The sequence below is a fragment of the Notechis scutatus genome, chromosome 2, assembly GCF_049901735.1.
Source record: "Notechis scutatus isolate UNSWTSFEM ecotype Mainland chromosome 2, rNotScu1.2, whole genome shotgun sequence".
NCBI lineage: Eukaryota > Metazoa > Chordata > Lepidosauria > Squamata > Elapidae > Notechis > Notechis scutatus.
In genome coordinates this window covers 127,156,601-127,182,587 of record NC_142010.1, presented here as the reverse complement: position 1 = coordinate 127,182,587, position 25,987 = coordinate 127,156,601, and the positions used below count along the sequence as shown (strand labels likewise).

The window sequence follows — 25,987 nt, the reverse complement described above, 5'->3', positions numbered from 1 at the left end:
TGTCCAATCTCTTCTTAGAAACTCCCAAATGTTTACATCTTATAGATATATTGGGAATCGGGACTTTAGATGGTTTTTGCATTTGCAAAGGAAGGGATCAAAATCAGAAGGGGTTCCTTTTTTCCTATCACAGGTGGCTTACATTCTATTTAATTAAATTTGTCTTGTCATAATATAACATCCTTCTCTTCAAATGCAAATCCTCTTTAAATTCATCTGAATTTGCCATCATGTCTAAAAATGAAGACTTGAAAGGAATATACCCATTCTTCATTTAGCACAGGGGTGTCAAACTCAAGGCCCGGAGGCCGGATCCAGCCCGTAGGGTGCTTAGATCTGGCCTGCAGGATTGTCCTGGAAACAGCGAAGGCCCTCCCGAGCTCCGTTTTCACTGGCAGAGCGCTTGGGTCACCAGAGCCACTCCTGACACGAGGGACATAGAGCTGGCCATGGCCCCCCCAGGTCAAACACAACCCTGTTGCAGCCCTCAATGAAATCGAGTTTGACACCCCTGATTTAGCAACTTAGTTTCATTCCAGTGACCAGATCATTAGGCAGAATGGTTGCAAAGTGAACACATAAGACAGAGTGTATGTGCAACAGAGAGATGCTATGAAGACCATTGGTTGCTACCCTCTCATTCAGATAAAGGTCTGTTGTACAGATTTGCCAGTGTTATTTCTTACTCCAGTGTGCATTGTGTCAGACACATAAAATTTTGTCATAAATGCACATCAGTCAAAAAATGATTTTTTTTTTATTACTGTTGTACATTTGCAAATGGTCACTAAGGTTGAGATAGTTACTAAAGGAGGAGTGAGTACAATATTGGAGTCAGGTGAGCACATCAAGTAGAACTCTCTGCTTGTTCTCTTAACTTTTCAACTCTTCCCGCAAACAATCTTGCCCCTAGCAAATTGTGTCCTTACATGCTCACCCTTTCCAGAATGAAACTGAACTTGGAACCAGATTGTGTTTAATGTATGCAAGTTAACTCGTTATAATAACAACATCCTGTTTTTTTTTTTAATGCTTCCAAGCTTTTATCAAAAGAGTGTTATTCTCTTTTGAAGCAAATAAGATGGGAAAATGCCAGATCCTGGGAATTGTTTGCAGAATAATTAGGATGAATGTCCATACTTTTTTTGTTTGTTTGTTTTGATGCAGCCTAGAAAAAAGTGATCTAGCAGCTTTGGATGGTTTCTTAGTACTGTAGATGAATTTTAGATTAATTAACCGATCAGAAGTCAGGCATTTGGTATCTTCCTGGGTTTTTGGGTTTTTTAAAAAAAGATAATATCCTTACCATTGGCCATGCAGGAGACATATTAGAATCTTTGCAGCTTGTATTGAGAATTTTCATGCAATGTCATGCGATGGCATAGGCTTAAATAGTTGTTAATTTAAAATTTTTGATAGAGTGGAGTTCCAGCTGTATCATTCGATGCTAGAAAGGTCTCTTAAAAGTTACAGCAATTTTTCAGCTAACATTTCAACTAGCTAAATTTGGATCATGTAAAGAATTTATAAATTTAATCTGGATTCTGCTACTCCCATATCTTGAGTGAAATTTAATGGATTTTTTTTCACTGAGTTCAAAAGGAAGAGACAAGAACATCCTTCCCGTTTAACTTTAAATATTTGTTTTAAACCTTAGATGCTCTGTTAGACATTACAGTATTTATGGTTTAACTCATAATTGCTTAGAATATAAATTAATGTTGTATGGTGGTGTTTTATTATTTATATCTATATTGCAAACCTCAATTCCAGCCTTGTTAAATAATTATTAAATTGTTAATATTTAACAAATGTATTTGGGGAAATACATAGTTAACTGGTCCAAGTTGGAATTGATGCAAATTTTGACTCATTTGCATCTCTTTGTTAATTCGAACAGTGATCAGTTTCATTTTCCAATAACTATATTGACTCAGTTTCAACTTGATAACTTACATAGTTATTTGAACCAACAGATAACTATGTAAACTATGTAAACTATCAGAATTCTTACTCCATGTGATTTTTTGCTCATATACACAAATAAAATATAAAAAGAAATATATTTGGATCTTGATAGATGACAGGATCAAAATTTTATCCTTTGAACAAGATTAGACTCTTGGAATGTATTTCTTAGAATATTATACATTTTGCATAGAATTCCTATACTCTCTAAAATACTTTTTAAAAATTGATATACTGCTTTATAAATTTAAGGGAAGAATGTTTCAATTTCAGATTAGATAAATAGATAGATAGATAGATAGATAAATAGATAGATAGATAGATAGATTGATAGATAAGATAGATAAGATAGATAAGATAGATTGATAGCTAAGATTGATAGATAAGGTTGATAAGATAGATTGTAGAGTTGTTTATTAAAAAGAAGGGGTTAGGTTTTCCAAATTTTGGAACTGCATCATTCTGCATTTTCCTTAGCTAACCTCAAATTTTGGATGGCTCCCCCTGGTGGAAATTCTCCTTGGGTTCCTCTAGAATACTCATACATTATACCCTTAGTTAATTGGAATGCTCTGAGATGTAAATATAATAGATATAAAATAGTTTCTCTTATTATTATATCAATTTGAAGATTCTGGTACATTATTTATAGAAAATGACCTTTAGCTGCTTTTACTCATCCTAGGTTAGGACTGAATAAGTAAGATCTTGAAATTAATTTTAAAAAAATCTCCCAACCATGCAGAAAATTTGGATTGGGGGCTAACATTTTATGTTAATTAGATGAAAATGATGAATTGAATTATCATGATCCAATTCAAGGACAAATATTATCTGTCCAATATGATTCAATGGCAATATATTACAACATCTGTTCACATCTCTGTTTGATCTGCAGCATTTTTGGCCTTGTAAATACCCATTCTACTACAAACAGTTATTACATCTAAGACATAATTTTCCTATCATTATTCTTCATAAAATTCTGTTGTTGTGAACCAATTTAGAATAAAGAATTGACATTCCTTTCTTTGCCATGGTAACGGCAAACAATGTTAATACCATTATCCAAAAAGATCTTGGATTATATTTCTTCAACCAACAATAATACTTGAAATTTATTAGATTTCACAGGACTCCAGCGTTTACATAGAAAAAGCTACATAAATCATTATGTTGGAAATGTAGAGAGGTAGAATAGAATAGAATTACAGAGTTGGAAGGAACCTTGGAAAGTCTTCTAATCCAACCCCCTGCTTAGGCAGGAAGCCCTACACCACTTCAGACAAATGGTTATCCAATCTCCTCTTAAATATGTTAGATATGTTGTTTAATTCAAATATATGTGCAATATCCTATAATTGTTCAATTTTGGGAGGAAGTTGTTACAGGTAGATCATCTTTGAGGCAAGATTTAATGTTCAGACATTCATATTACTATTGTGTGGAAATTGACATCTGGGCAAATAAAGTGGATTCTCCATGCACTATTTATTCTGTGCTGGAAACTTCACTATGGTCTGCTGAGTTAATGTCATTAGTAACTTATGAATGAACCCTTTGCCAATGTAGATTAGCTCTGTATGATAATAATGGAATATGGTTATTATTCATTAAAATGCCCATGTAGCATGCATACTTGTAGATATATGCCCTGTATATTTTGGGTGTTTCGGCCCATCTTTTTTTAAAATGCCATATTTTTTTTATTTTTGTCTGTGTGTTTCTTGTTTGTATTTAATTAATAAATGCCAGTGCGAATATTGGTACTGTGTTCCCACCCCCAGTCTTCCCCCAGAGTGTCTTTAGTTCACAGTTTATAAACCATGGCCGAAGTGAAATCATAATAGTATTATTCTAAATTATGTTTATACCTCATTCTTCCTTAAACACAATTGCCTGGCCCCAATTATTTCATCACTGGATATGTGACACATTTCTGGCTTGATATGGCTACTTTTCTGTGCAAGAATAGTGCTTTTGTCCTGCTAGCTATAATCTTACCTTGCTCTTTCCAGAAATGCGAACACTGTAAAAGGCAAGGTGCTACTATTCCATGCCACGCAGAAGGGTGCCAGCGCCACTATCACTTCCCCTGTGCCGCGGCTAGTGGCTGCTTCCAATCCATGAAGAGTTTGAAACTTCTGTGTCCAGAGCATCTCGATCAGGCTGTACAGATGGGTAAGTCTTTGCAGGATTGTGCCAAGAGCACTTGCTCTTGTGAGCGGTGAGCCATGGTTTCCTCCTGGGATTGTGACAGGGTCTACCCATTGAATTGTCTAGTGCCAAATCGAAGTCACTTGAATAGATTAGAACAAGAGAAGTCTGGAGTGAATGGGGCGTTTCTGGGTTTAGCTGTAAAGAGAGGGTTAGGATGAACAGGAGAGGAATTGACCTCAGTATCTTTTTTTTTTCTTTAGTGGTTTTCTTTTCTACTTCTTTTCTTTCTCCAGAGGATTCACGCTGCATGGTGTGCGATGCTCCAGGGGAGCTTCGTGATCTGCTCTTCTGCACTAGCTGTGGCTTGCACTATCATGGCACCTGCTTGGAGATCACGGTAACGCCGCGGAAACGCTCGGGCTGGCAGTGTCATGAATGCAAGGTTTGCCAAACCTGCAGGTGCGTGTGAAGGCCCCTGGCACGTGCCGAGTACCTCAGGAAGGACTGAGGAAGAGGACCCATTGATTTGACAGGGATGTGTGATGTCTCTTCCTTTCAGGCTGTCTGGTGAGGACAGCAAGATGCTAGTGTGCGAAGCCTGTGAAAAATGCTACCACACCTACTGCTTGAAACCTGCTATTGAGAGCCTCCCCACAGACTTCTGGAAGTGCAAAGTAAGCTATGTCTCTTTGAGCAGATAAGCAAAATGCGAGGGGACCGCGTCTTGATTATTTCTCTCCTCAGTCTTGAATCTCCCAACCTCGGCCAGTCAGACAAAGAAATGTGCGTATTTGCTGATTTTGTTCAGGACAAGTACAGGTAGTCCTCGGCGTATGACCACCATTGAGCCCAAGATTTATGTTGCTAAGTGAGGCATTGTTAAGTGGGTTTTGCCCCAATTTACAAACTTTCTTGCCCCGGTTGTTAAGTGAATCATTGCAGTTTTAGTCCATAACATGTTTGTTAAGTGAAGCTGGCTTCCCCATTGACTTTGCTGGTCAGAAGTCACAAAAGATGATCACATAACCCCGGGACACTGCAACCGTTCATAAATATGAACCTGTTGCCAAGCATCCCACCTTTGATCATGTGACCATGGGGAAGCTGCAGTGGTCGTAAGTGAAAAAAAGTCATAAGTCACTTTTTTCAATGCCGTTATAACTTTGAACGGACACTAAATGAATTGTTGTAAGTCAAGGATTATCTGTGTTAGATGAGATCAGTGGCAATGCTTCTCATTTTTTTCTGTCCATCGGCTGTCTGGAGGGAATCCCATAATGTATCAGTGTGTTTGCTGGCTTAAGGATTAGAAACCATGTTCTTACACTGCTATGAATTTCTCCCTTAACTAAATACACTCCATGTAAATTACAGTCCTTAAGCTCCTGTCATGTTTATAGTTATGAACCTGTTCTGGATATGACATTAAGCAATAGTTCAGTGTAAACAAGCCATCATTTCCTTCCTGCCTCCTTTTTTTCTGACATGGCTGCAAAAGGTGATTGTAGCATTTGTTTTCCAAGTTTTAAGTAAATAAAACTCATGATTCCATTCAGAAAGAGAAAGTATTACTTAATATTGGTTAAAAATTATTCAAGGAAACCAGGAACAAAATGGATTACAGTCCTGGCTCGTACAATGCCCTATTGTTAAAATTAACTGGAGTTATTACAATGATAAACTCTGCTTAGTTTAAAGTGTAAAGCAAATCCTTCTAGTTTCTTTTTCATGACATGTTTGCAAGGGTATGAGAGATGTAAATGCAAGGCTGGAGCTTTCATGGATTATATTTGGGTAGTTTGGTGAGATGGTGCATATAAATTAATTGATTGATTAATTGATAATGTATATAAAGGAAAACACTGAAGGGATGTTGTATAGGTCTGTTTCACCAGGATTTCAAGTAATACTACTACAGTGGCAAAGAGAATCATCTGTAAACATTCAGAAATTCTCTTTTCATAAAAACAACCTGTGAATGTTACAATTTTCAATGGTCTAAAAGATTGTTCCAGTGACCAACCTGGTTTGGGTTTAAAAGATTGTCCAGAATCCAGATCATTTCTTAATGTAAGGCAGTATACCATGTTTGGCTGTGATTCCTTACTTTAAGTGTTCTTATCTTCAGCCTGAGCAGAATTGATTTTCCTGCTGAAGTGTTGAAAAATGTTATATAACATTTAAGTTCCTGTCCTTTTACTGTGAGGCATTCTAGAAAACATTTCAAAAGTATATCGGTTTTCAAAGAGTGAGACTACAATTCTTTACATGGTTGGGATGTTGAAATTTGGCAAACCTCAAATTTTTACTGCATTATATAGATTGAAAACATTTAGATAAATTAATCTCTCTGCTTGGGGGGAGGGAAGCCCATTTCATCGTGATAGGGCTAGGGAAATTGTTTCCTCACATAAGCATACCTGAAGTATTTTAGATTAGAATTCCCAACCTGCTGTATATCACTTAACCAGGGATCAATTTACACAAATTCTGCAATGCTTTACATAAGGAAAAGTCCCGTGTACTATGGTTAGTCTTTCCCATCCAGTCAAATGGAATTGATTGCCCAAGTGAAAGAGATACACTCACACACTCACACACACCCAAGTAGGCCTACATTTATTTTTTGGTGCTTCAGCGGGATCTATTTACTTGCACAATCAAAATACACCTTTCCCTGTCTTAGTTTATTAGTTACACTTTTTAGGAAAATCCAATGGAATCAGGCTGTCTGTGAAATCCCCCCCCCCATGCTCTTTTCCCATCCAGAATTACTGTATTTCTCCTTTTTCTTCCAGAGCTGCCGTGTTTGTTCTGACTGCGGCTTCCGCCCATCCTCATTGGAGTCCAGCATTCAGTGGTACGAGAACTACTCTCTGTGTGAAGGATGTCGTGAGCAGCGCTGTAACAAAGCTAACAGTACAGAGGCTGCGCAGCACAGTCCGGAGTGAGTTCCTTCAGCTGAACTCATCCCTCCATCTCTTTGGCTTCAGTTAAATGGGTTGTCTGCAGTGATGGCTTACCTTGTTTTCTGGTGGTGAGGGCGATGGCAGGATATGTTTGCACTGAAATTCGAAACCTCCTATAATAAGTTACAGGGCCATCTGTCCTTGCATTCACCACATTCATGCATCATGTCATATGTGATTGTTTCCTCTTAAGACTTTTCAACTTTTTCAACATCAATTCTGTCCAAGCCGCCTACTCAGCCGTTCACTCTTCCTTCATGTATTGGCTTTGCAATTTGGTATACTTTCATTCTTTGTATATGAGACAAAACTAGAGGTAGTCCTCCAACCTTACAACTACCATTGAGCCCAAAATTTATGTTGTTAAGTGAGACATTAGTTAAGCGAATGTTGTCCTATTTTACGACTTTTCTCGCCACATTTGTTAACTGAATCTCACTGCAGTTCTTAAATTAGTAACACCGTTAAGTGAATCTGGTTTCTCCATTGACTTTGCTCGTCAGAAGGTCGCAAAAAGAGATCACATGACCTTGGGATACTGCAACCGTCATAAAGGCGAGTCGGTTGTCAAGCATCCAATGTAAATCACGTGACCATGGGGATGCTGCAACAGTCATAAGTGTGAAAAATGGTCATGGGTCACTTTTTTCCAGTGCCATTGTAACTTCGAACGGGCATTAAATGAACTGTTGCAAGTTGAGGACTACCTGTATCTTAATTTGATTTTTGTATTTAATCTGTATTCTCTTAACCACCTTATTCTTGACCTTATCTCTTGCCCTGTTTTACTACCCACTTCATTCCTGCTACTGAACATTCAACATACTTTTATGTTTTCCTCACTATATATAAGAGAGGAAGCAGGCACATACTTTTGTACCCAACCATTTTTAGTTCTTTTGACAAACATACATTCTTCACAACATACCAAATGATTTCCACTGTGTTCTGGCAGTATTTACACATCATAAGGTACCTCACATCTTTAAGAAACATTCTGTCTGTTTTTGCTTTTCACATTGCATTTTTTAACTTGCAATCATTCGCTCTCTTTTCCCTGTCAGATATACCCACTTTATACATGACATTTTTAGATCCATGTTCACTGTTGCATCATACAGTTTAATATTCATGGTCAGTCATTTTGGGTTTGCAGCTGATGTTGTGGGGTCAACTACCTATAAAAAGACAACATGACGTGTGATTCCTTGTATATTTGTCCACAAATATTTCATTAGGCGTTACCTATGCTTAACTGAGCTGGAAAGAATTGCTATTATTTGTACAGCTGAGAGAGATGTACTTCAATTCTGCCAAGGTTGATTAGGTGTCTGCTATTTGAACATCCTGTAAAGGGATATTTTTTACCCTTCTGTGTAAGCAGTGATGGAACACTGAACCTTCTGATAATGGCTCCTTTGGCCCATATGGAGTTGGGCATCCAGATGCTTCTGGCAGAAGTTATGTTTTGACATGTTTTCAGTTTATAAGTTGTTTTTTCACCTGGATTACTATTAAATTGAGAGAGTATCTCCCCCTGGTGGAAACTTAAAGCTCTTACAAGCTTTTCTTCCATGGGATATAGGAGCTCCCATATTGTAACTGAATTTCTTAATGCTTTATGAGTACAAAAGACACTGATGATGAAGTTCAGGTTTTCAGACACTTTAGACTGGAGGGCTTTCAGGAGAAGGGAACATTTCACTCTTTTAGATGAAACATTAGATTTTACTAGATCAAGGAAAGCACAAATTCAGTTTCCCCCATTCATATTGACACAGATTTGTTGGATATTAGAGTCAGAGCAAATCGCCAATGCCGTTCGATAAATAATACGGTAATACAAATGGGGAGAGTCTTAAATCTCTGCTTTCCTTGACCTCCAAATGCGACTGTTGAGATCATACTTTGGACACATTAGGCAGCTCCCTTGAGAAGTGCATGATGCTGGAAAAGATGGAACAAAAGGGAAGAAGATGGCAACTAATAGCAAAGTGGATGTACCCCGTTACAGTGATGATGGCTGGACTGGGGTGCACCAGGAAGAATTGAAGGCCCTGGTTCGGGACAGATCAAGCTGGAAAAAGCCTATATGTGGTTGTTAAAAATTGACACTGAGAGAAAATCAGTGTTGAGAGAAAATTTGGCAATAGCTTTCAAGGCTGCGTTATAAACGGTCATTATGTCTACCACTCTCCATCCCTCTCAAGCTATAAGACAGAAGTAATTATAAAGGCATGCTTCATAGAATTATATGGGATATTTATAGAGTGAATGCAACTTCTAGCCTCAAACAATTCATTTCAAATGCTTCCTTTTGAACACTTTAGGCATATTCCCCCAGCAAACAGCATCCCCGCAACTGACGAGGTGATTTCCCCTCAACCCCCAGAAGAAGTTGATCTGGCCAGTCAGGGACAACTAGAAGGTCACGTCAGCCCTGTAAGCATGCAACAAGAAGAACCAGTGCCACTGGAGACTGGCCAGCAGCCCCTTGGTGAGTCACCACCTTTCTACTTTTGGAAGTAGGCGATATTGAATCTGAGAAGAGCCATCATATATATGTTCATGCTTTTTACAGCAGTTGGCTAGGCTGAAACAAATGACATGTGCCAGTCTTATACATGAGGTCCAATACAAATCTTACTTGGAAAATTGTTTTTGTTTGTGGCCTTGGTGGCTTTAGGCCCCAAACAGTTGCGTGAATAGGCTCAGAAATCATGGAACAACTCTAGAGCAAGAAACCTTTGCTGCATTACCCTGCATTCATTTACCCAGGAGTTGTAGGTCAGAAGAAACCTTAAAGTGCAGTTTTGTGAAGAGCTGGACAGGGAGTTAGATTTGATCTGTGTGCAGATTCTTTTAAACAAAGTGCGTGTTTCTGTTCCAGATGCAGACAGACCTTTAGAACTGTGCAGTGAGGAGTTGGAGGCCGCTATAGGGCAGGAGCAAATGGAAGTGGAAACAGCATTAGAGCCTGAAAAAGCCCCCTCCCCTCCACCCCCTCCCCCAGTACCACCAGGTGAGTTGCTTATCTTAGATATAGCGCTAAATTTTAGAACACAAAAGGCCTGCCCTGCAGTCCAGTATTTTAGAGATGAGGAGGACAGATTTAGTTCTTTGTTTTGATTCTGTCAGTGGGATTCAAGGTGCTGTTTGTCACCTTTAAAGCCTACATGGCTTGGAACCAGGTTACTTGAAAGACCCATCTTTTCCTAGTCCCGTCGACCTGACCTGATAGAATCAGAAGGCAAGGAAAGTTGTGGGTCTTGTCTCCTAAGGAGATACATCTGGCGGGACCCAGAAGAAGAGCCTTCTCCATAGTGGTTCCCTCCCTTTGGAACATACCCCTTCAGAGATTAGACTGGCCCCCAATTTGACATTCTTCCACAGGGGTCCTAAAGATCTGGTTCTACTACGGGCCTGGGGAGCCCATAGCGGGATGGAGCCCATCAGATGGCTTATCTGATCGATTGTTGTTGTTGCCAGGGGCATGGGAGTTATTGTTTTTATTGTTTGCATATTGGGTTTTTTTTATTGTTTGTAAGCTGAGAGTGACTCTGGGCGGCCATGTAAAATCTTCTAAATAAATTATATTTCTTCCATGTGTGAGTTTGGCTCCTTTCTCCTCGGGGTTCCTTCTCTTACTCTCCTCTTTCTTCCTATAAACATCCCTCAGATCCAGGGTTTTCTGCTCACCCGGAGGATCCCCCGCTTGGTGCCAAAGAGCATCCTGCCTTTGAATTGCTGCCCGCAGAGCCAGAACCCCCAGAAAGTCACCTTCCATCTGAACTCTTGGCCCAGGAAGCAGAGTCCTCTCCGAGGAGTCCTCCTCCGCTTGGTGTGCTCCAAGGCGACTCTTCAGAAACTGTTGAAGAAGAAGGCGAGCCCAGCGAAGAGCCCATGGACACAGAGATGGAAGCCTCGGGCCTTGCCAGCCCTGACAGGAATAGAATCCAGCCCAACCAAGAGGAGGAGGAGGTGGAGGAAGAGGAGGAGGAAGAGGTAGAGGAAGAGGTAGAGGCGACAGCAGAGCCCAAGAGAGAACACGAACAGAGATTCTCCCCGCAGCTGAGTGAAGAGGAGGCATTAGATGAAGGGCATGTCACCGTTGAACCAGAACCCAGTGAGATTCACCTCAGCTTTACCAATGAATCCAAGAGCTCTCCTTCCCCCGTAGAGGTGGAATTGCTGGACAGAACGTCCCTTCCAATGGAAGCCTATGGATCTGCCACCCCACTTGAAGGAGGGGCTCTCGGAGAGGAGGAACTAGGGCCAGCATCCCCATCCCCGAGGCCTCACCACCTGGTGAAGTCGGATATTGTGAATGAGATTTCAAACTTGAGTCAGGGGGATGCCAGCGCCAGCAGTTTCCCAGGCTCAGAGCTCCCCTTCGCCTCCCCGTACCACGAAGGCGGAGGCTCGCTTTCCCTAGAGATGGGTGGCTTAACCTCCACAGACGTCAGTCTGCAGAGGGAGGACGGAGCCTCTTTGCCTCTGGGGGAAATGGAGGACTCTCTGCTATTTGATGTGAAAGGCGAATGTGAGAAGGGACGGCGGCGTAGCTCCCCAGCCCGCTCTCGTGTCAAGCAGGTAACCAGATGCCTTTAGCCAGCTAATTTGGAATGTTGTTTGCTGTCTCCTCCATACGCTATTGAAATCCCCCCTCCCCACCTGCATGTAGGGGGAGTCCTGGAGGAAGGGTGGTGAAATAGAGGATGTCTATAACTCCCCTATATCTCCAGCCATTATTCTCCCTCCCTTTTTTTTCTTTTGGTCATAGGGTCGCAGCAGCAGTTTTCCTGGGAGGAGACGGCCTCGGGGAGGGTCTCACACGGGCCGAGGGCGGGGCCGATCACGTTTGAAATCCACCACTTCTTCCATCGAGACACTGGCGGTAGGGGCAGCTTTTAGAAGGCAGGATAATATTTGGGACTGGGATCGGATGGGATGAGTGGGATCCAGTCTAAGAGACCTTACGGTTCCCAGAAGTGGGAGGTTAGCTAACATAGAGAGCAAGTACGACCAAAATTGAGTCCAAGTTTTTCTGTTGCTAGAAAGCAACAGAACGTGAGACAGTTGTGAAGTCAGGCTTGCCCCATTTTATGACTTTTCTTGCCACGGTTGTTAAGTGAATCACTTCAGTTGTTAAGTTAGTAACACGGTTGCTAAGTGAATCTGGCTTCCCCCCATTGATTTCGCTTGTCAGAAGTTCGCAAAAGGTGACTGCATGACCCCAGGGACACTGCAGCTATCATAAATATTGAACCAGTTGCCAAACATCCAAAAATTTGGTCACATGACCATGGGGATGCTGCAACGGTTGCAAGTATGAAAAATGGGCCTAAAGTCACCTTTTTCAGTGCCGCTGTGTCTTCAAACAATCAGGAAATGAAAGGTTGTAAGTCAAAGACGAGCTGTGAGGGCCTCCATTTTAATTCTTTGTGTGGCTCAGACAGGGGGGCAGGTAGCAAAGCATTATCGGTCTGCCTACAGTTGACTGGTCCTGTAGTCCTTCCTGCTGGAGCCAGTGGTCTGAGTTTTCTTGTCTCCCTTCCTTATTTTAAACGGGTTTTCTAGGGGATTCCTCCTCGGTTGGATGGTTGTCTTCTAGCTACAATAGGATTTCTCTCCTTTTGGAGCAGTGCATTGTAAGGAGATGGAGAAGGTCTATGTTGAAATTGCCTTCCTCTTGCCCTCTTTCAAGGGCAGGTTTGGGAACAGGGGCATCCTACCAAGGCATCTTTCACTGTTATTGAGAGAGAAGAAGACAGATAGTTTGAGGAGTTGGTCAGCCTCCTCTTCTGTAGTATGGACAGGACTCAGGTGCATCATGAGCAGGCTGAAGCTACCTGTCCCATGTGCCCTCAGCTCGGAATGCTTACTAAAATAGCAGCGCATAAGTTCTTCCTAAGTCTTGGGTCATTCCTAAGTGCCCCCATTCAAATCCAGGGGGGCAAGACTGCCAAAGGACCAGCTCTGGCAGCAAACAAAGCAGAGGGTGAATAAGAGAAAGAAAGTCTCTCGCTCTTCAGCAGCCATCTTGGGGAGGAGTCCCAACAGTGCATAAGTTCTGTCAGCTGAAGGCCACCGCAGGTTCTGTCCAGCATGCCTAGGGACACATTCCCGAAATGCAGTGCATTTTGGGAGCAATGTCTTACGTGAATCTTAAGGGATAAAATGGGTACCTCAAACCCCATCTTGATCAGTTCCATTATGGGCAAAAGAAAAAACCCTGAAAAAAATTGCCCCCCTCCTGTTCTGGAAATGGGATGCAGGCCACACTTTTTGCACGCGTGTTCTAAATGCCTTTCAACCCTTACTTTGTGCTTCTGCACTCTCTTCTACAAGCTGGCCGATATTGACAGCTCCCCAAGCAAAGAGGAGGAAGATGACGACGATGACACAATGCAAAACACAGTGGTGCTCTTCTCCAATACAGACAAGTTTGTGCTAATGCAGGTGGGTCAGCTAACTTCAGTTGGTTTCCAATTGAGTTAATTACATCAATGGAAGGAAAGATTGATGTCTTTCATTTGTATGTGTAGGATGCATAAGAGGGCTCAAAGAAATGCATTTTTAAAAAATGTAAACCTTATATCAGAGGTGTCAAACTCGATTTCATTGAGGGCTGCCTCAGAGTTGTGTTTGACCTCGAGTGTCTGTGGGGGAGGGCAGGGGGGCGTGGCCAGCTCAACATCAGTCATGTCGGGGGCACCTGTGGTGGCCCGAGCACTCTGCCAGCAAAAATGGGCCCTCATGAGCTCCCTGTTCAGCTGCGACGGCCTCCTGCAACCCTCTGCCAGCGAAAATGGACCTCGGGAGGGCCGTTTTCGCTGGAAGAGGCACCATAGGTCTGGCCTCCGCTGGTTCCAGGGCTGCCCTGCAGGCCAGATTTAAGCACCCCGCAGGCCGGATCCAGCCCATGGACCTTGAGTTTGACATCCCTGCCTTATACTATGCAAAGCTCCAGAACATTCTCCCTGCTTTAAAGAGGAAAGATTCTGCCCTGCAGGATGAGGCTCTGTCTGTTTCATATAAGACATCCTGTAGCTCAGGGGTCCCCAACCGCCGGTCCGCGGACCGGTACCGGTCCGCGGAACAAGTCTTACCGGGCCGCTGGTTGCTGGGCGCCGCCATCTTTTTGGTAAAAAGTGCTTCCGGTGAGCTTTTCCGGGTAGAAAGCTCACCGGAAGCACTTTTTCATCAAAAAGATGGCGGCGCTACGCTCGTGAGCTTTTCCGGGTAGAAAGCCATTTCTACCCGAAAAGCTCACCGGAGCGCTAGCGCGCATCTTTTTGACGAAAAAGTGCTTCCGGTGAGGTCACCGGAAGCACTTTTTCGTCAAAAAAAGATGGCGGCGCCCAGTTGATGCCGGTGCCGGGCCGCGGCGCCCAGCTGATGCCGGTACCGGGCTGCGGCGTCAAAAAGGTTGGGGATCACTGCGTGTAGCTGACTGATAGCACCCAACTGAAGTCAGTATCGTTCTTTTTAAACTTAAGATTGCGCATAGTTCTGATAGCCTTCAAAATCATTGAGACATATACTCAGTTTGTCACTTTATAATTGCTTGTGCATGTGTTCCATTTTGAGGCGATCTGCTTTGTGAGGAAACAAGCCTTTGCATTCTAGTGGCAAATGGCAGATTTCACTGACTACTCTGAAATCAAAGTTTTCCAGTTGAGATATGTTATATACTTGGAAATTGTGATTTAATCAGTTAAAAGCCAGATTGCTATGCAGCACCAGCTTTTTACAGCCAACTATCGGTGTGTTTATGGGAAGGGGTGGTAATAACCTACCTACCATCAATAGAGTAGGCAGAATAACAGAAAAAGTAAGGGTAGATATGTAGAAGCTTTCCCTAGGCTTGAGGAAACCTGATTGTTCTCATCCTGATTTTTCTTCTTTCCCGGACAGGACATGTGCGTAGTGTGTGGTAGTTTTGGCCGTGGTGCAGAGGGCCACCTCCTGGCTTGTTCTCAATGTTCTCAGTGTTACCATCCTTATTGTGTAAACAGCAAGGTAAGACCTGATTTTAGCTGCTCTTCTTCCCCAGAATTTAAAAAGCAGCTTCAGATGCTGCCCAACACATCCTTAGTTAGGCAATGCAATTAGATTTGCCAGTCTATCTAAATATATTGTGGACCACAGTACCCTTCTTCCATAACTAACGTGGCAAACCAAGGATGAGGATTAGAATCCAGCAGTCTGGAGGACATCAGAGGAGGGAAGTTTTGAAAAATAGGATTCCACTTTTGAGGTGTGGTAGTTATCATTTGGTTTCTCATGGGTTTGGGGATTGGTGTGTTTGGAGAGAATTAATACTATACAGGAAAGATTGAGTTGGGTTACCAATGGAAGATAATATTTGTAGCTCAGGATTGAACTGTGGGGTCTGATTGAACTGTGCTTTCCTTTCATTTCAGTATCACACTAAGTAACATCGTCAGCACCAAGCTCAGAAAGCACTAAGCATCCCACATTGGGATGGGGATAATTTCTTTTTTTAAAAAAGAAGAAAACTCTGGGCACCCGTCACATATCCTGGCCTGTGGAAGTCCCATTAGACCCCTAGGATTTGAATGATCTATTGTGTCATTGGAATTGATTAGGAAATAACTTTTTTTTAAAGAAAAATCCATTTCTATAGGATAAAATTATCCTGAGTTGCCCTATGGTAATATGGGTGGCAAATTAAATTTATAAATAAACATAAATAGATTTTTTTTTTGCCCTGTTTTCTATTGTCTTGCACAGTTAGCAAGCTTCAAGAGCTTATCTATGCTTATCTATAGTGTAGTAAAGCCTATGGGAGAATAGTCACACAACAAATTTACAAGCGGTGAGTCCCAAACTTCCCATCCCGTTGTTATTGTATTGCACTTTCCCTCACCCACACTCACGGGATGATAGATCATTTGTCTTACAATTAGCAGGGCAAGGCTGAGAGCCACCGACGCAAAGGATTGCCAGATGTTCTGCAATCCATATGCCTTGGGTCCCACTAAAGCAACACTGCATGTTCTCAATAACTTATCTCACGATGACCTCTCCTTTCTCCATGTTTGCGTCTCTTTCTGTGTTAAGATTACAAAGGTGATGTTGCTCAAGGGTTGGCGTTGTGTGGAGTGCATTGTGTGCGAGGTGTGTGGCAAAGCATCTGATCCCTCCCGCCTTCTGCTCTGCGATGATTGTGACATCAGCTACCATACATATTGCCTGGATCCACCTCTCAACACTGTGCCCAAGGGCGGCTGGAAATGTAAATGGTGAGAGACAGATCAAAATTTCTCTAGGGTGCTTCGAAGGGCAGATCACGCTGTATGTTAACTCATCATAGGATTTGTTTGGATTGTTGGCTTAGCACAATCCATGTGTTTCAGCCTAGTATATGTAAGAACAACGCTTCAGATTATTTAATGAATCATGCTTTAATAGTATTTCATTAACACGATAGGCAAATTCATCTGATGCATTTTGCTGCAAATAAAGTGGAAATTAAGTATCATAATCAAACCCTTTTTTCTCCCAATCTTTGCACTTGCATTTGGATGATACACCGAATTTTCAACAAGAATCATATTAGGAATTCTGGTTAGGTTGACTGAAAATGTACCTAACTCCTGGTTAAGTATATTTTCAGCTATACATAAAATCAGATGTTTCAAATTGCATAATAAAGTAATATCATATGTATTCCAATAACATGCCTCCAATATTCTAAAAACTGGATATTGCCTGCATGCATTGTTTATTTACTAGGGCCATTTTTTAAAAACCATTCTGATATACTTACATAGTTGCACAATTTGTAGTGGCAAAGTATAATGAAAAATCAGATTTCCACAATGTAATGCCCTCCAGATATTCTGCAATTACAACTCTTATACATCCCCACTCTCACAATTATGAAATGTACTGACTGGACATTATGGCAATTCCCATCCAATAGAATTGGAAGACATGCACCTATAGAATGCTGAATGTAGAAGAAAAAATTCCTGAGCTCTTTTTGTCACTTTAAAGTATTTCTGGCTTTCTGCTCTTAGAGATGAGGAGGGAAATAAGTTGAATCTTACAGGCAGTAGTAATCGTTTGTCCATCTCTCTCTTATCAGGTGCGTGTGCTGTGTGCAGTGTGGAGCAGTTTCACCTGGCTTCCACTGTGAATGGCAGAGCAATTATACCCACTGTGCCCCCTGTGCTAGTCTTGTCATTTGTCCCATCTGCCACGTGAAGTACGTTGAGGATGACCTCCTAATCCAGTGTCAGCATTGTGAACGGTAAGCCCCAATCCCTTGACCCACCTTGTATTCCCATTTTATTGTGGTACTAAATTTATGGAAATACTTTTGGATCCCAGCACCTATTTTGTTTCCCGGAACATCTTTTTAGGGTAGTTTGTTTATTGCTATACTCATGGACATTTCAACTTGCAAAAGGGTAAAGTTCAAGGATGCTAATGTAGGCTAGAATTTTCTTTATTTCTTTTTCATTTTTCATGACAAATTCTTGCTGGCATTATTACATTGGCGAGTGACACAAATGAGAGGGGGTATTGAAGCCATGAAAATCAGAAGGAAGAGAAATACCCTCTAGAAAGTTCAGTATGTGGCATTTATGTGAGCAAGGTTGATATAAGAGCCATGTTGGTGCAGTGGTTAGAATGAATGCAGTACTGCAGGCTAACTCACTGCTTACTCCAGGAGTTCGATCCTGACAGGCTCAGAGTTAACTCAGCCTTCCACCCTTCCGAGGTTGGTAAAATGAGGACCCAGATTGTTGGGGGCAACATTCTGACTCTGTAAAACCGCTTAGAGAGGGCTGTAAAAGCACTGTGAGGAGGTATATAAGTCCCATTGCTGTTATCCAATAGATAAGATACATTGGAGTTCCATCCTGGCTTAGGGATAATAGGAGCTGAAATCCACCACACCAGGAGAATTGCCAATAAAGGGAAGACAGATCTATAGCTCTTCACTAATATACTAATTATGACCAGTTCCCCAAGTTACAGCCATTACAGGGTCCCATGGTCATTTGATCATCATTCATCACACTTAATGATTCGGTTCTCCCTGGCTGCCTCTCTTCTCTTGAGGACAACTTCTAATACTAGGGTTTATTTCATGGTATGATGTGTCCTGACACGGCGCCTAATTCTGGATTAATTCTAATCCCTTCGTAGTGTTCCCCTGCCTGGCAGTGGTCAAGGTCATCCTGGGATAGGTGCAGAACATTTCCTTCACAGGTTTGTCCTTTGAGGACTTAGTATTCTTCTCGGAGAACAGAGCGAGAACTAACCTGAATAATGAAAGATGTGAGTGGCAGTGTGTGGACTGGCAGCAATGGTTCAAACGTTTTAGCTTCCTCCCTTTTCTCTTAAAATGTACTAGGGTGCTTCTAGTGCATATGTGTGCTTCCCTTTGCCCTTTCCTTTTTACCTTGTACTTTCAAAAAGATAATTGTAGGAACAGTCTAACTCCTATAGAAGGACAGAATTTAAGGCAAGAGCGGCACCTACGTTTGGCATTTTAACATCAGCAGCATCCACAAAAACAGGAGTGCGGATGCTACTGCTCTCTGTCTTTCTCAGGTGGATGCATGCTGTCTGTGACAACCTTTTCAGCGAGGAAGAAGTAGAACAGGCTGCAGATGAGGGGTTTGATTGCAGTTCATGCCAGCCATATGTAGTCAAGCCTGTTGGTGAGTACTGCAACGGGTGTGAACCTTTTGAGCCTTCCTTTTTTCCAAAGGGAAGGCAGCATCTGTCGGACAGAGGACTGGGAGAGGAGACCTCTGTAACATCCTTTTTAAAATGCTTGTGTACTGACATTCTGGCAAACATATACAGATCCTTGCCTTGGCTGTGTTTTTGTTGTTATTGTTGTACTTTGAAGACTGCCTGGAGGCTGAATCCAGGAATGGTTCCTATAATATAAATAGATATTTTTGAAATATTTGCAAGAAATTAAGAACATTGCTGCTAGAAGCAGCTGCCCGATGTGCTCACCGCTGTCACCATCCCTACCACCAGCTAAGCCCACCACGGACCATTTTGAGAGGATGGTTTATTAAAGTTCTCTCAAACCTGGAGCCATCCTAAGAAAGAGACTTTGCTTCTTAGAGTTGGCAGAATGGATCTATTTCGTGTGCAGTGTAACCCCATCTAGGTGATCGCCAGCTACTGTCCCTTCTGCAAAGTCTTTTTTAAGCCAGATGTTTCAGATGCAAGAGTAAGGACTACTGATGTCCTCTAGATCAGGGGTCTCCAACCTTGCCAACTTTAAGTTAAAGTTGCCAAGGTGGGAGACCCCTGCTCTAGATAACTGGCTTGAAGAGATTGGAGCACAGGAAGGAAAAAAGTAGATCATGGTTACATGATGGCTTCAGCAATATTATTTGGGGAGACCGTTTGCAGGGCGTGCATTGAATAAAAACACAGGTATAATAGGGCTGAAGCTGCTGTAGTCGGAAATGAATAGAATGTGGTTGGGAGTTACTGACAGAGAATAGTGTGTGGCAGCAGAACAGGGGAGAGGCTGGGTATGAGGTTTGCTCTTAAAATATTTAAAATGGGATGTCTGAGTTTATTACATTTATCTAGGACAGAGGCTATGACCCTTTTATGGACCTTGTGGACTTCAACCCCCAGAATGCATAGCTGGTTGAGGAATTCTGGGAGTTGAAGTCCACAAGTCATAAAAGAGCCATAGTTCCCCACCCCTGCTCTAGAGGGACACAAATCATATGTAATAAATTGACTAACTGCCCCCAGCAATGATTTACCTTTTGCTTTCTTCCAAGTTCCAGTTCCCCCTCCAGAAATTATCCCAGTGAAGATCAAGGAACCAGGTAAATTGCTTCAATTTAAATACCTTAAATTGCACGTATCTACTTTGCAGTCAGGTAGGTACGAGCAAGCTTTTCTTTTATCCTCTCCGTGCAGAGCCCCAATATTTTCGCTTTGAAGGTGTTTGGTTAACGGAGACAGGCATGGCGGTGCTACGGAACCTGTCTTTGTCACCACTGCACAAGCGTCGGCCGCGCAAAACCACACCGATGACACCAATGATGCCACGGCCAGGCGTTCTTAATGGTGAAGGTGGAATGGATTGCATTGGCTCTCTGGGTGCAGATGAAAAAAAGGACGGGGATGTGGAGGCGGATGAGATCCTGAAAGCTGAAGGTTCGTGTTTGTCCTACTGGTTCCTTGAGAAAGTAGGAGAATAGCCCCATTGTCTCTGTAATATAATACCGATCGAGATTACGTGCCGCAGCTTCATACTTGAATTCTTGAAATCAGACCCTGTTAGTCTAGTCATCTGACTCTGCGAGGCAGTAGAAGCTAGGATGCAGTTGGATGGTTGCAAACTAGAAAAACTTGTTTTTCTTTTCTTTTTGTACTATGGAGAAAGATTTTTTCCCAAGTGGTTAATTCTGAGTAGTGAGCTTGGGGCTTGTTATTTCAAGCAGAAGCTGGATAGGCATTTGTCCAGGATGCTTTAATTTGGATTCCTGACCTGAGCAAGGGTTTGGGCTAGATGGCCTACAAGCAGGGGTGTCAAACTCAAGGCCCCCGGGCCTATGGGGTGCTTAGATCTGGCCTGCAGGGCCGCCCTGTAAACAGCAAAGGACGGCCTGCGGAGCCTCTGCCAGCCGTCCTGGGCTCCATTTTCGTTGGCAGACAGCTGCAGGACGTCGAGTTGGCCACGCCTACCTTGACTACACCCACCCCAGCCGTGCCCACTCATACCCCCGAGGTCAAACACAACCCTGATGCAGCCCTCAATGAAATTGAGTTTGACACCCCTGCCCTACAGTATGGCCTCAACTAACTCTTGTGTTTTTGAGATTTTAGGACTCTAGGATAAGTTGATTTGTTTCCAAACACCATCTGATTTCTCGATTAAGGATTGTTACAGTTACCGTTTTAATCCTAATGGATTTGTGGTAGAGGGAAAACTGGGACCCCCAACGCTATACCTACCCCCCCACCCTCCAAATTAGCTCTGAGTGCATATGCATACTCCATTACAGTAAAACTTCATTTTGTAGGCTGACATTCAGCAGGCCTCGTGTGTGAGGGACAATTCTGTACCAGGATGTGCAGGTGGCTGGTGCGGTCTGTCACGAGCACAGAAGGGCTGTGGGGAGGGTGAGAGGGGGAAGACTTTCCCAAGCAACTTGCAACCTTCCGTGCCTGCTTTTCCATTGACTTTGCTTGAGGGAATATGACGGGGAAGGTTGCAAATTGCGATCCTGTAACCATAGGTTGCCACAGCGTCATAAGTGCAAGCTGGTTGCCCAGCAGCCAGATCGTAATTATATCACTGGTGGGACTGGGATGGTCCGAACTTTGTGGAAGAGTCATAACCATCCTTCGTTTAGTGCTGTCGTAATGAACACTGACGGAGTGGTCATAAACTGAGGACTACCTGTATGTAAATCATGTGGGTGTTTTTTTTTTTTACACAAATTGTATACCTTTCCTTATAAATGGGAGACTTTGAATGTGTTTTTGTTTTTGCTCCCATTGCAGTCAGCGTTGAGCACATGGAGTGTGAAATCAAATTGGAAGCCCCGCCTACTCCAGAGAGGGAAGCTGCAGCCGAGGCCGAAGCGGGAAAAGGCCTTCTGGAAGATTCTGAGGAGGTCAAGAAGCGGAAAAGGAAGCCCTATCGCCCGGGTAAGTCCTCCCCCTTTGGCCAAGCACCAAAGAGCCTGTATTCTTCCCACACCGATCCATTTTTTAGCTCTCCGCTTGTTTTTCCTTTGCCGTGGGATAGGTATTGGAGGTTTCATGGTGCGACAGCGGAAATCACACACGCGCTTGAAAAAGGGCTCAGTAGTCTTGGCCGAAGTCTCTCGGGAGCTGACAACTACGGAAGGGCAACCGGAAGAAGGTAAGTGCTACTTACCTGTAGTTGTACTTCTCCCTTGCTTCATCCAAACAGTTTGAATAAATGTGTAAGGGATTTCCTTCTAACCGAGAACAAACTCACCAACATGGCATCCTCCAGTCCCCAGTCATTGGAAGGTGCAAGTCTGGGAAGGCTATAAAAATTCCCTTCGTAGCCACAATCTTCCTTTTTTAAAGAAGGAGGATTGCCACTCCTCAGATTCAGGAGAAGAGACTATTTGTAGTTCAGGATTGAATTGTGGAGTCTTTTCTAGCAAGGGCCTTTTAGGACTGATGATGTTACCTAGTTGGGTAATGAAACACCTGCAAGTATAAAGAATCAGGCTTAGAAAGTACCAAGGACCTCATGCCTCAGTTTGCTGGCTGAGTCATATACATCAGTGTTCTTTTTAAAGTTTAAAGTGTTTGCTTTAAATTGCAGCGCATATTCTAACTTACAGACCCGCATTCTCAAATTTGGAATGAGAAATAGGGAGGGAGGGAGGGAGAGAGGGAGAGAGAGAGAGAGAGGGAGAGAGAGAGAGAGGTGTCAACACTTAGAAGAAAAATAGATGATGGAATCTAAGGCAGGAGTAAGGAATCTTTGGCCCTCCAGATGTTGTTGGGCTGAATGTTTATCATCTATGAATTTTGGTTTTGATGGATGGGGTTTCTTTCCCCCAGAATTTGCTGCTGGGAGAAAGATTATTAAGGAGCAATAGTCATCAGTGGCCTATGCACGTCCTCTTCTTTCCTTTCCTTTCCTAACTTGCTGCTCACCCCGAAAGTTACTGCAGCAAAGTCAGCAAATGTCCTTAGCGTTCCTAGGCTTGGTTGGTACATATAGGACCGTGGTACATTCAGTCTTCTCTCTTTATCAGGGGTGCAACCTAACCCAGCTGCTGAAAACCCTGCTGAGACCTTGGCTGAACAGGGAGTGGTTGAAGCTGATGAAAAGAAGAAACGGCGGGGGCGGAAGAAGAGCAAGCTAGAAGACATGTTCCCTGCCTATCTTCAGGTAAGAGTGTTTTAGTGTCGTGCTCCTCAACCTTCCAGCTCTGTTGGGATACAGAATCTCGTCATCCAAATGCTTGTTTAGCTGTGAATAATGTGAGTTTTAATCCCATGCACCTGAGAAAAAAAAGAAGCCCAGGAGAGGGCTAGCTTAATGAGAAATAAATGTCTCTGGGCAAGGATTTACCAAGTTTCTTTGAGCCCAGCTCTTGTTTTAGTAGCTGTGAGGAAGGACAGAGAAAAGGGATGTGGATCTCATGGGTAAAGGTGGAAGAAACAACGATGCTGTTGCAAATAAAGGAAGTAGGTCTCTGTATGGACTTTTTAAAAAGGAAATCTGTGGGGGCTTGGATAGCTTGGCGCATGGCAGGAAAAAACAGATCCACAGGTGCAGGATAGGCAGTACCTAACTTGACAGTAGTGCCTGGGAAAGGGATCTAGGTGACTTGGTGGATCACCACTTCTGAAACTGCCCAAAAAGCCAACACAGTCTTGGGCAGCATCCACAGAGGGATAGAATCAAGATCATGTGAAGTGTTAGTATAGTATTGCTCTATACTGCACTAGTGAAGCCACACTTCGAATACTGTGTCCAGTTCTAATTGTCACGATAGAAAAAAGATGCTGAGGCCCTAGAAAGACTGCAGAGAAGAGCAACAACAATGATAAGGGGTCTGGAGGCCAAATTTGGTGATTTATGGCTAAGAGAGCTAAGTATGTTTAGCCTATGAAGAGAAGGCTTAGAGGTGACATGACAGCTGTCTTCCGGTATTTGGGGGCAATCATAGAGATGAGGAGAGAGATGGAGACTTATTCTGCAAAACACCTCAGGGCAGGACAGCAAAGCAATAGATGCAAGCCCATTAAAGAGAGATCCTACCTAAAACTGAGGAGAAATTTCCTGACAGTTGAGAATAATTAATCTATGGAACATAGATTAATCGTTCTTAACTGTCTCTTAGAGTTGTGGGTACTCCATCGCTGGAGGGTTTGAAGAAAATATTGGATATTATTCATTTATCTGGGATGATATAAGACTCCTGCCCTGGGTAGGGAGTTAAACTAGAAGATTTCCAGGGTCCCTTCCAGCCCTATGATTCTATGTATATTGTTAGCTAAAGCAGGGGTCTCCAAACTTGGCAACTTTAAGACTTGTGGACTTCAACTCCCAGAATTCCAGCTATGCTGGCTGGAGAATTCTGGGAGTTGGTCCACAAGTCTTAAAGTTGCCAAGTTTGGAGACCTCTGAGTTAAAGCAATAGCCCCCAGACACTTGGAATGAGGGAATTTCCAGAAATTCATTCATTCATTCATTCATTCATCTGGGCCTTTATCATATTCCCTCCCCCCCTTTTCTTGCAACCTCTTTTGACAGGAAGCATTTTTTGGGAAAGCACTCCTAGACCTGAGCAGACAGGCTTTGTTGGCTGCTGCTGGTGTGGGTGGAGATGGAACTGCCCATCCTGTTGGTCAGGGAGCTCCCAGGCCCAAGGTGGATTCCAGCAGGCTCCAAAAAGGGCCAGAGGATGGAAAGGCAGCTCCAGTTCAGCCCAAAGGTAAGTGAAAGGCTGAGGAAAAATGGCGGGATTAGAGAAGGTAGAAATAGTGGGATTTGGGGATCAGGCTTTGATTTGGATTCTGAGGGAGGGAGAGAGGGAGGGAAGGAAGGGCAAAATGTTTATGTTCTAAATACATTTGCTTGGGAATTTAGAATAAAATTTCATTTGATTTTGAAGAAGCATTGGCCAAATAAAATGTCCTCGGGCTCATAGGTGGTGGCAAGTTATGAAGTGAAAATTGTTCTGTGCAGAAATAAGTAGCTGGCCCTCAGAAGCCCGAACCATTTTTTAAGCCAGTATTAGGACATTAGTGTCTGTTCTAACAGATCAGCTTCTTGTCTTCCCATCTCCAGGGGATGAATGCCTTAGCAGCAGGGAAGTAGCAGCTCCTGAAAACAACTTGAAAGCAGCTGATGCCAAGACTGAGAATACTGGTGGGTATCAGGATTTTTAAAACTGCATAGGAGGCTTTGGGGTCTAGAGCACCATGCTATGCATATCCTTATTGAAATACATAGGTGGAATGTTATCCCCCCCCTTTGAGGGGGGAATAACACTCCACCTATGTATTTCAATAAGGATGCGCATAGCATGGTGCTCTAGAATATTTGAAGTGATTACTTTTATTGCCTTTAACGTATTTTCTGCCTATTAATCTGCACAATTTCATATAGCTACATACCCAAACGTCTTTCTTTTGGGGAATTGGGAAAGTTATGTGACACGCACAAAAATCAGTTCATAATTAGTAAGCCGAAAAATCGGAAGATGTAAGAAAGGAGAAAGAAATAGCTAAAATTAGTTTACTTCTAAACACGATGTCACATATTGTTGTTTGTTCTTTATAAACGTATTAGCTCTCTCTTGTTGTGGAACTCATCAAATCCATCCAACCACAATTTGCTTGTTTTTTCATCAGCTCTGCTATTCAGGATCAGATTACTTTTATTTTGATCTGTTACCTGCTTTCCTTTTCAGCTAATTTCACAAAAACATAGCATATCTTTTTTCCCTCTGTATTTCAATTGATCTGTTTTCCTGCTCTTTATTCCTGTTACATTCTAAATTGCAGTCTTTCTTATATTATGGAAATCAGTAGATGGACCTGTATGTATTGATCGTTCCCACGTATCGTGACTTCGATCTATTGAGAGTTTTCAAATAACATTTTTTAGTAATTCTGAGAACATGGCCCCTAGATTACCAATCTTAAGTCATACTGGTGCCACATGCGGCATCCCTTGCTAGAGGTTATTATGGGGGTGATCAGTCAGGACACATCTAGGCCACTGGAATTTTCAAAACCCAGTTTTATCCCCAAGCACGATCACTCTCTTCTATGGAAGCTAAGTTATCAAATCTGGAGATTAGTTTGCAATCAAACATTACAGCTTAAAAGCCTGCATCACACTA

The 25,987-nt window shown here is 42.6% G+C and overlaps 1 protein-coding gene across 11 annotated transcripts in view; it reads left to right on the top strand.

The window, feature by feature from the left end:
• KMT2D (lysine methyltransferase 2D) overlaps window positions 1-25,987 on the top strand; it is a 113,509-nt gene that overhangs the window by 30,226 nt on the left and 57,296 nt on the right. For 9 of the 11 annotated variants that reach the window (XM_087956140.1, XM_087956138.1, XM_087956135.1 and 6 more), the window contains 20 exons: window positions 3,987-4,149; window positions 4,422-4,587; window positions 4,688-4,802; window positions 6,927-7,075; window positions 9,428-9,594; window positions 9,988-10,119; window positions 10,777-11,690; window positions 11,881-11,994; window positions 13,449-13,559; window positions 15,018-15,122; window positions 16,188-16,369; window positions 17,218-17,382; window positions 18,696-18,805; window positions 19,907-19,954; window positions 20,049-20,288; window positions 21,642-21,788; window positions 21,889-22,005; window positions 22,883-23,019; window positions 24,391-24,571; window positions 24,928-25,008. In XM_087956140.1, coding sequence (XP_087812266.1) covers window positions 3,987-4,149; window positions 4,422-4,587; window positions 4,688-4,802; window positions 6,927-7,075; window positions 9,428-9,594; window positions 9,988-10,119; window positions 10,777-11,690; window positions 11,881-11,994; window positions 13,449-13,559; window positions 15,018-15,122; window positions 16,188-16,369; window positions 17,218-17,382; window positions 18,696-18,805; window positions 19,907-19,954; window positions 20,049-20,288; window positions 21,642-21,788; window positions 21,889-22,005; window positions 22,883-23,019; window positions 24,391-24,571; window positions 24,928-25,008 — 3,544 coding nt within the window. The remainder of the gene's footprint in view (window positions 1-3,986; window positions 4,150-4,421; window positions 4,588-4,687; window positions 4,803-6,926; window positions 7,076-9,427; window positions 9,595-9,987; window positions 10,120-10,776; window positions 11,691-11,880; window positions 11,995-13,448; window positions 13,560-15,017; window positions 15,123-16,187; window positions 16,370-17,217; window positions 17,383-18,695; window positions 18,806-19,906; window positions 19,955-20,048; window positions 20,289-21,641; window positions 21,789-21,888; window positions 22,006-22,882; window positions 23,020-24,390; window positions 24,572-24,927; window positions 25,009-25,987) is intronic. The other 2 variants (XM_087956142.1, XM_087956143.1) reach the window with 2 other exon arrangements.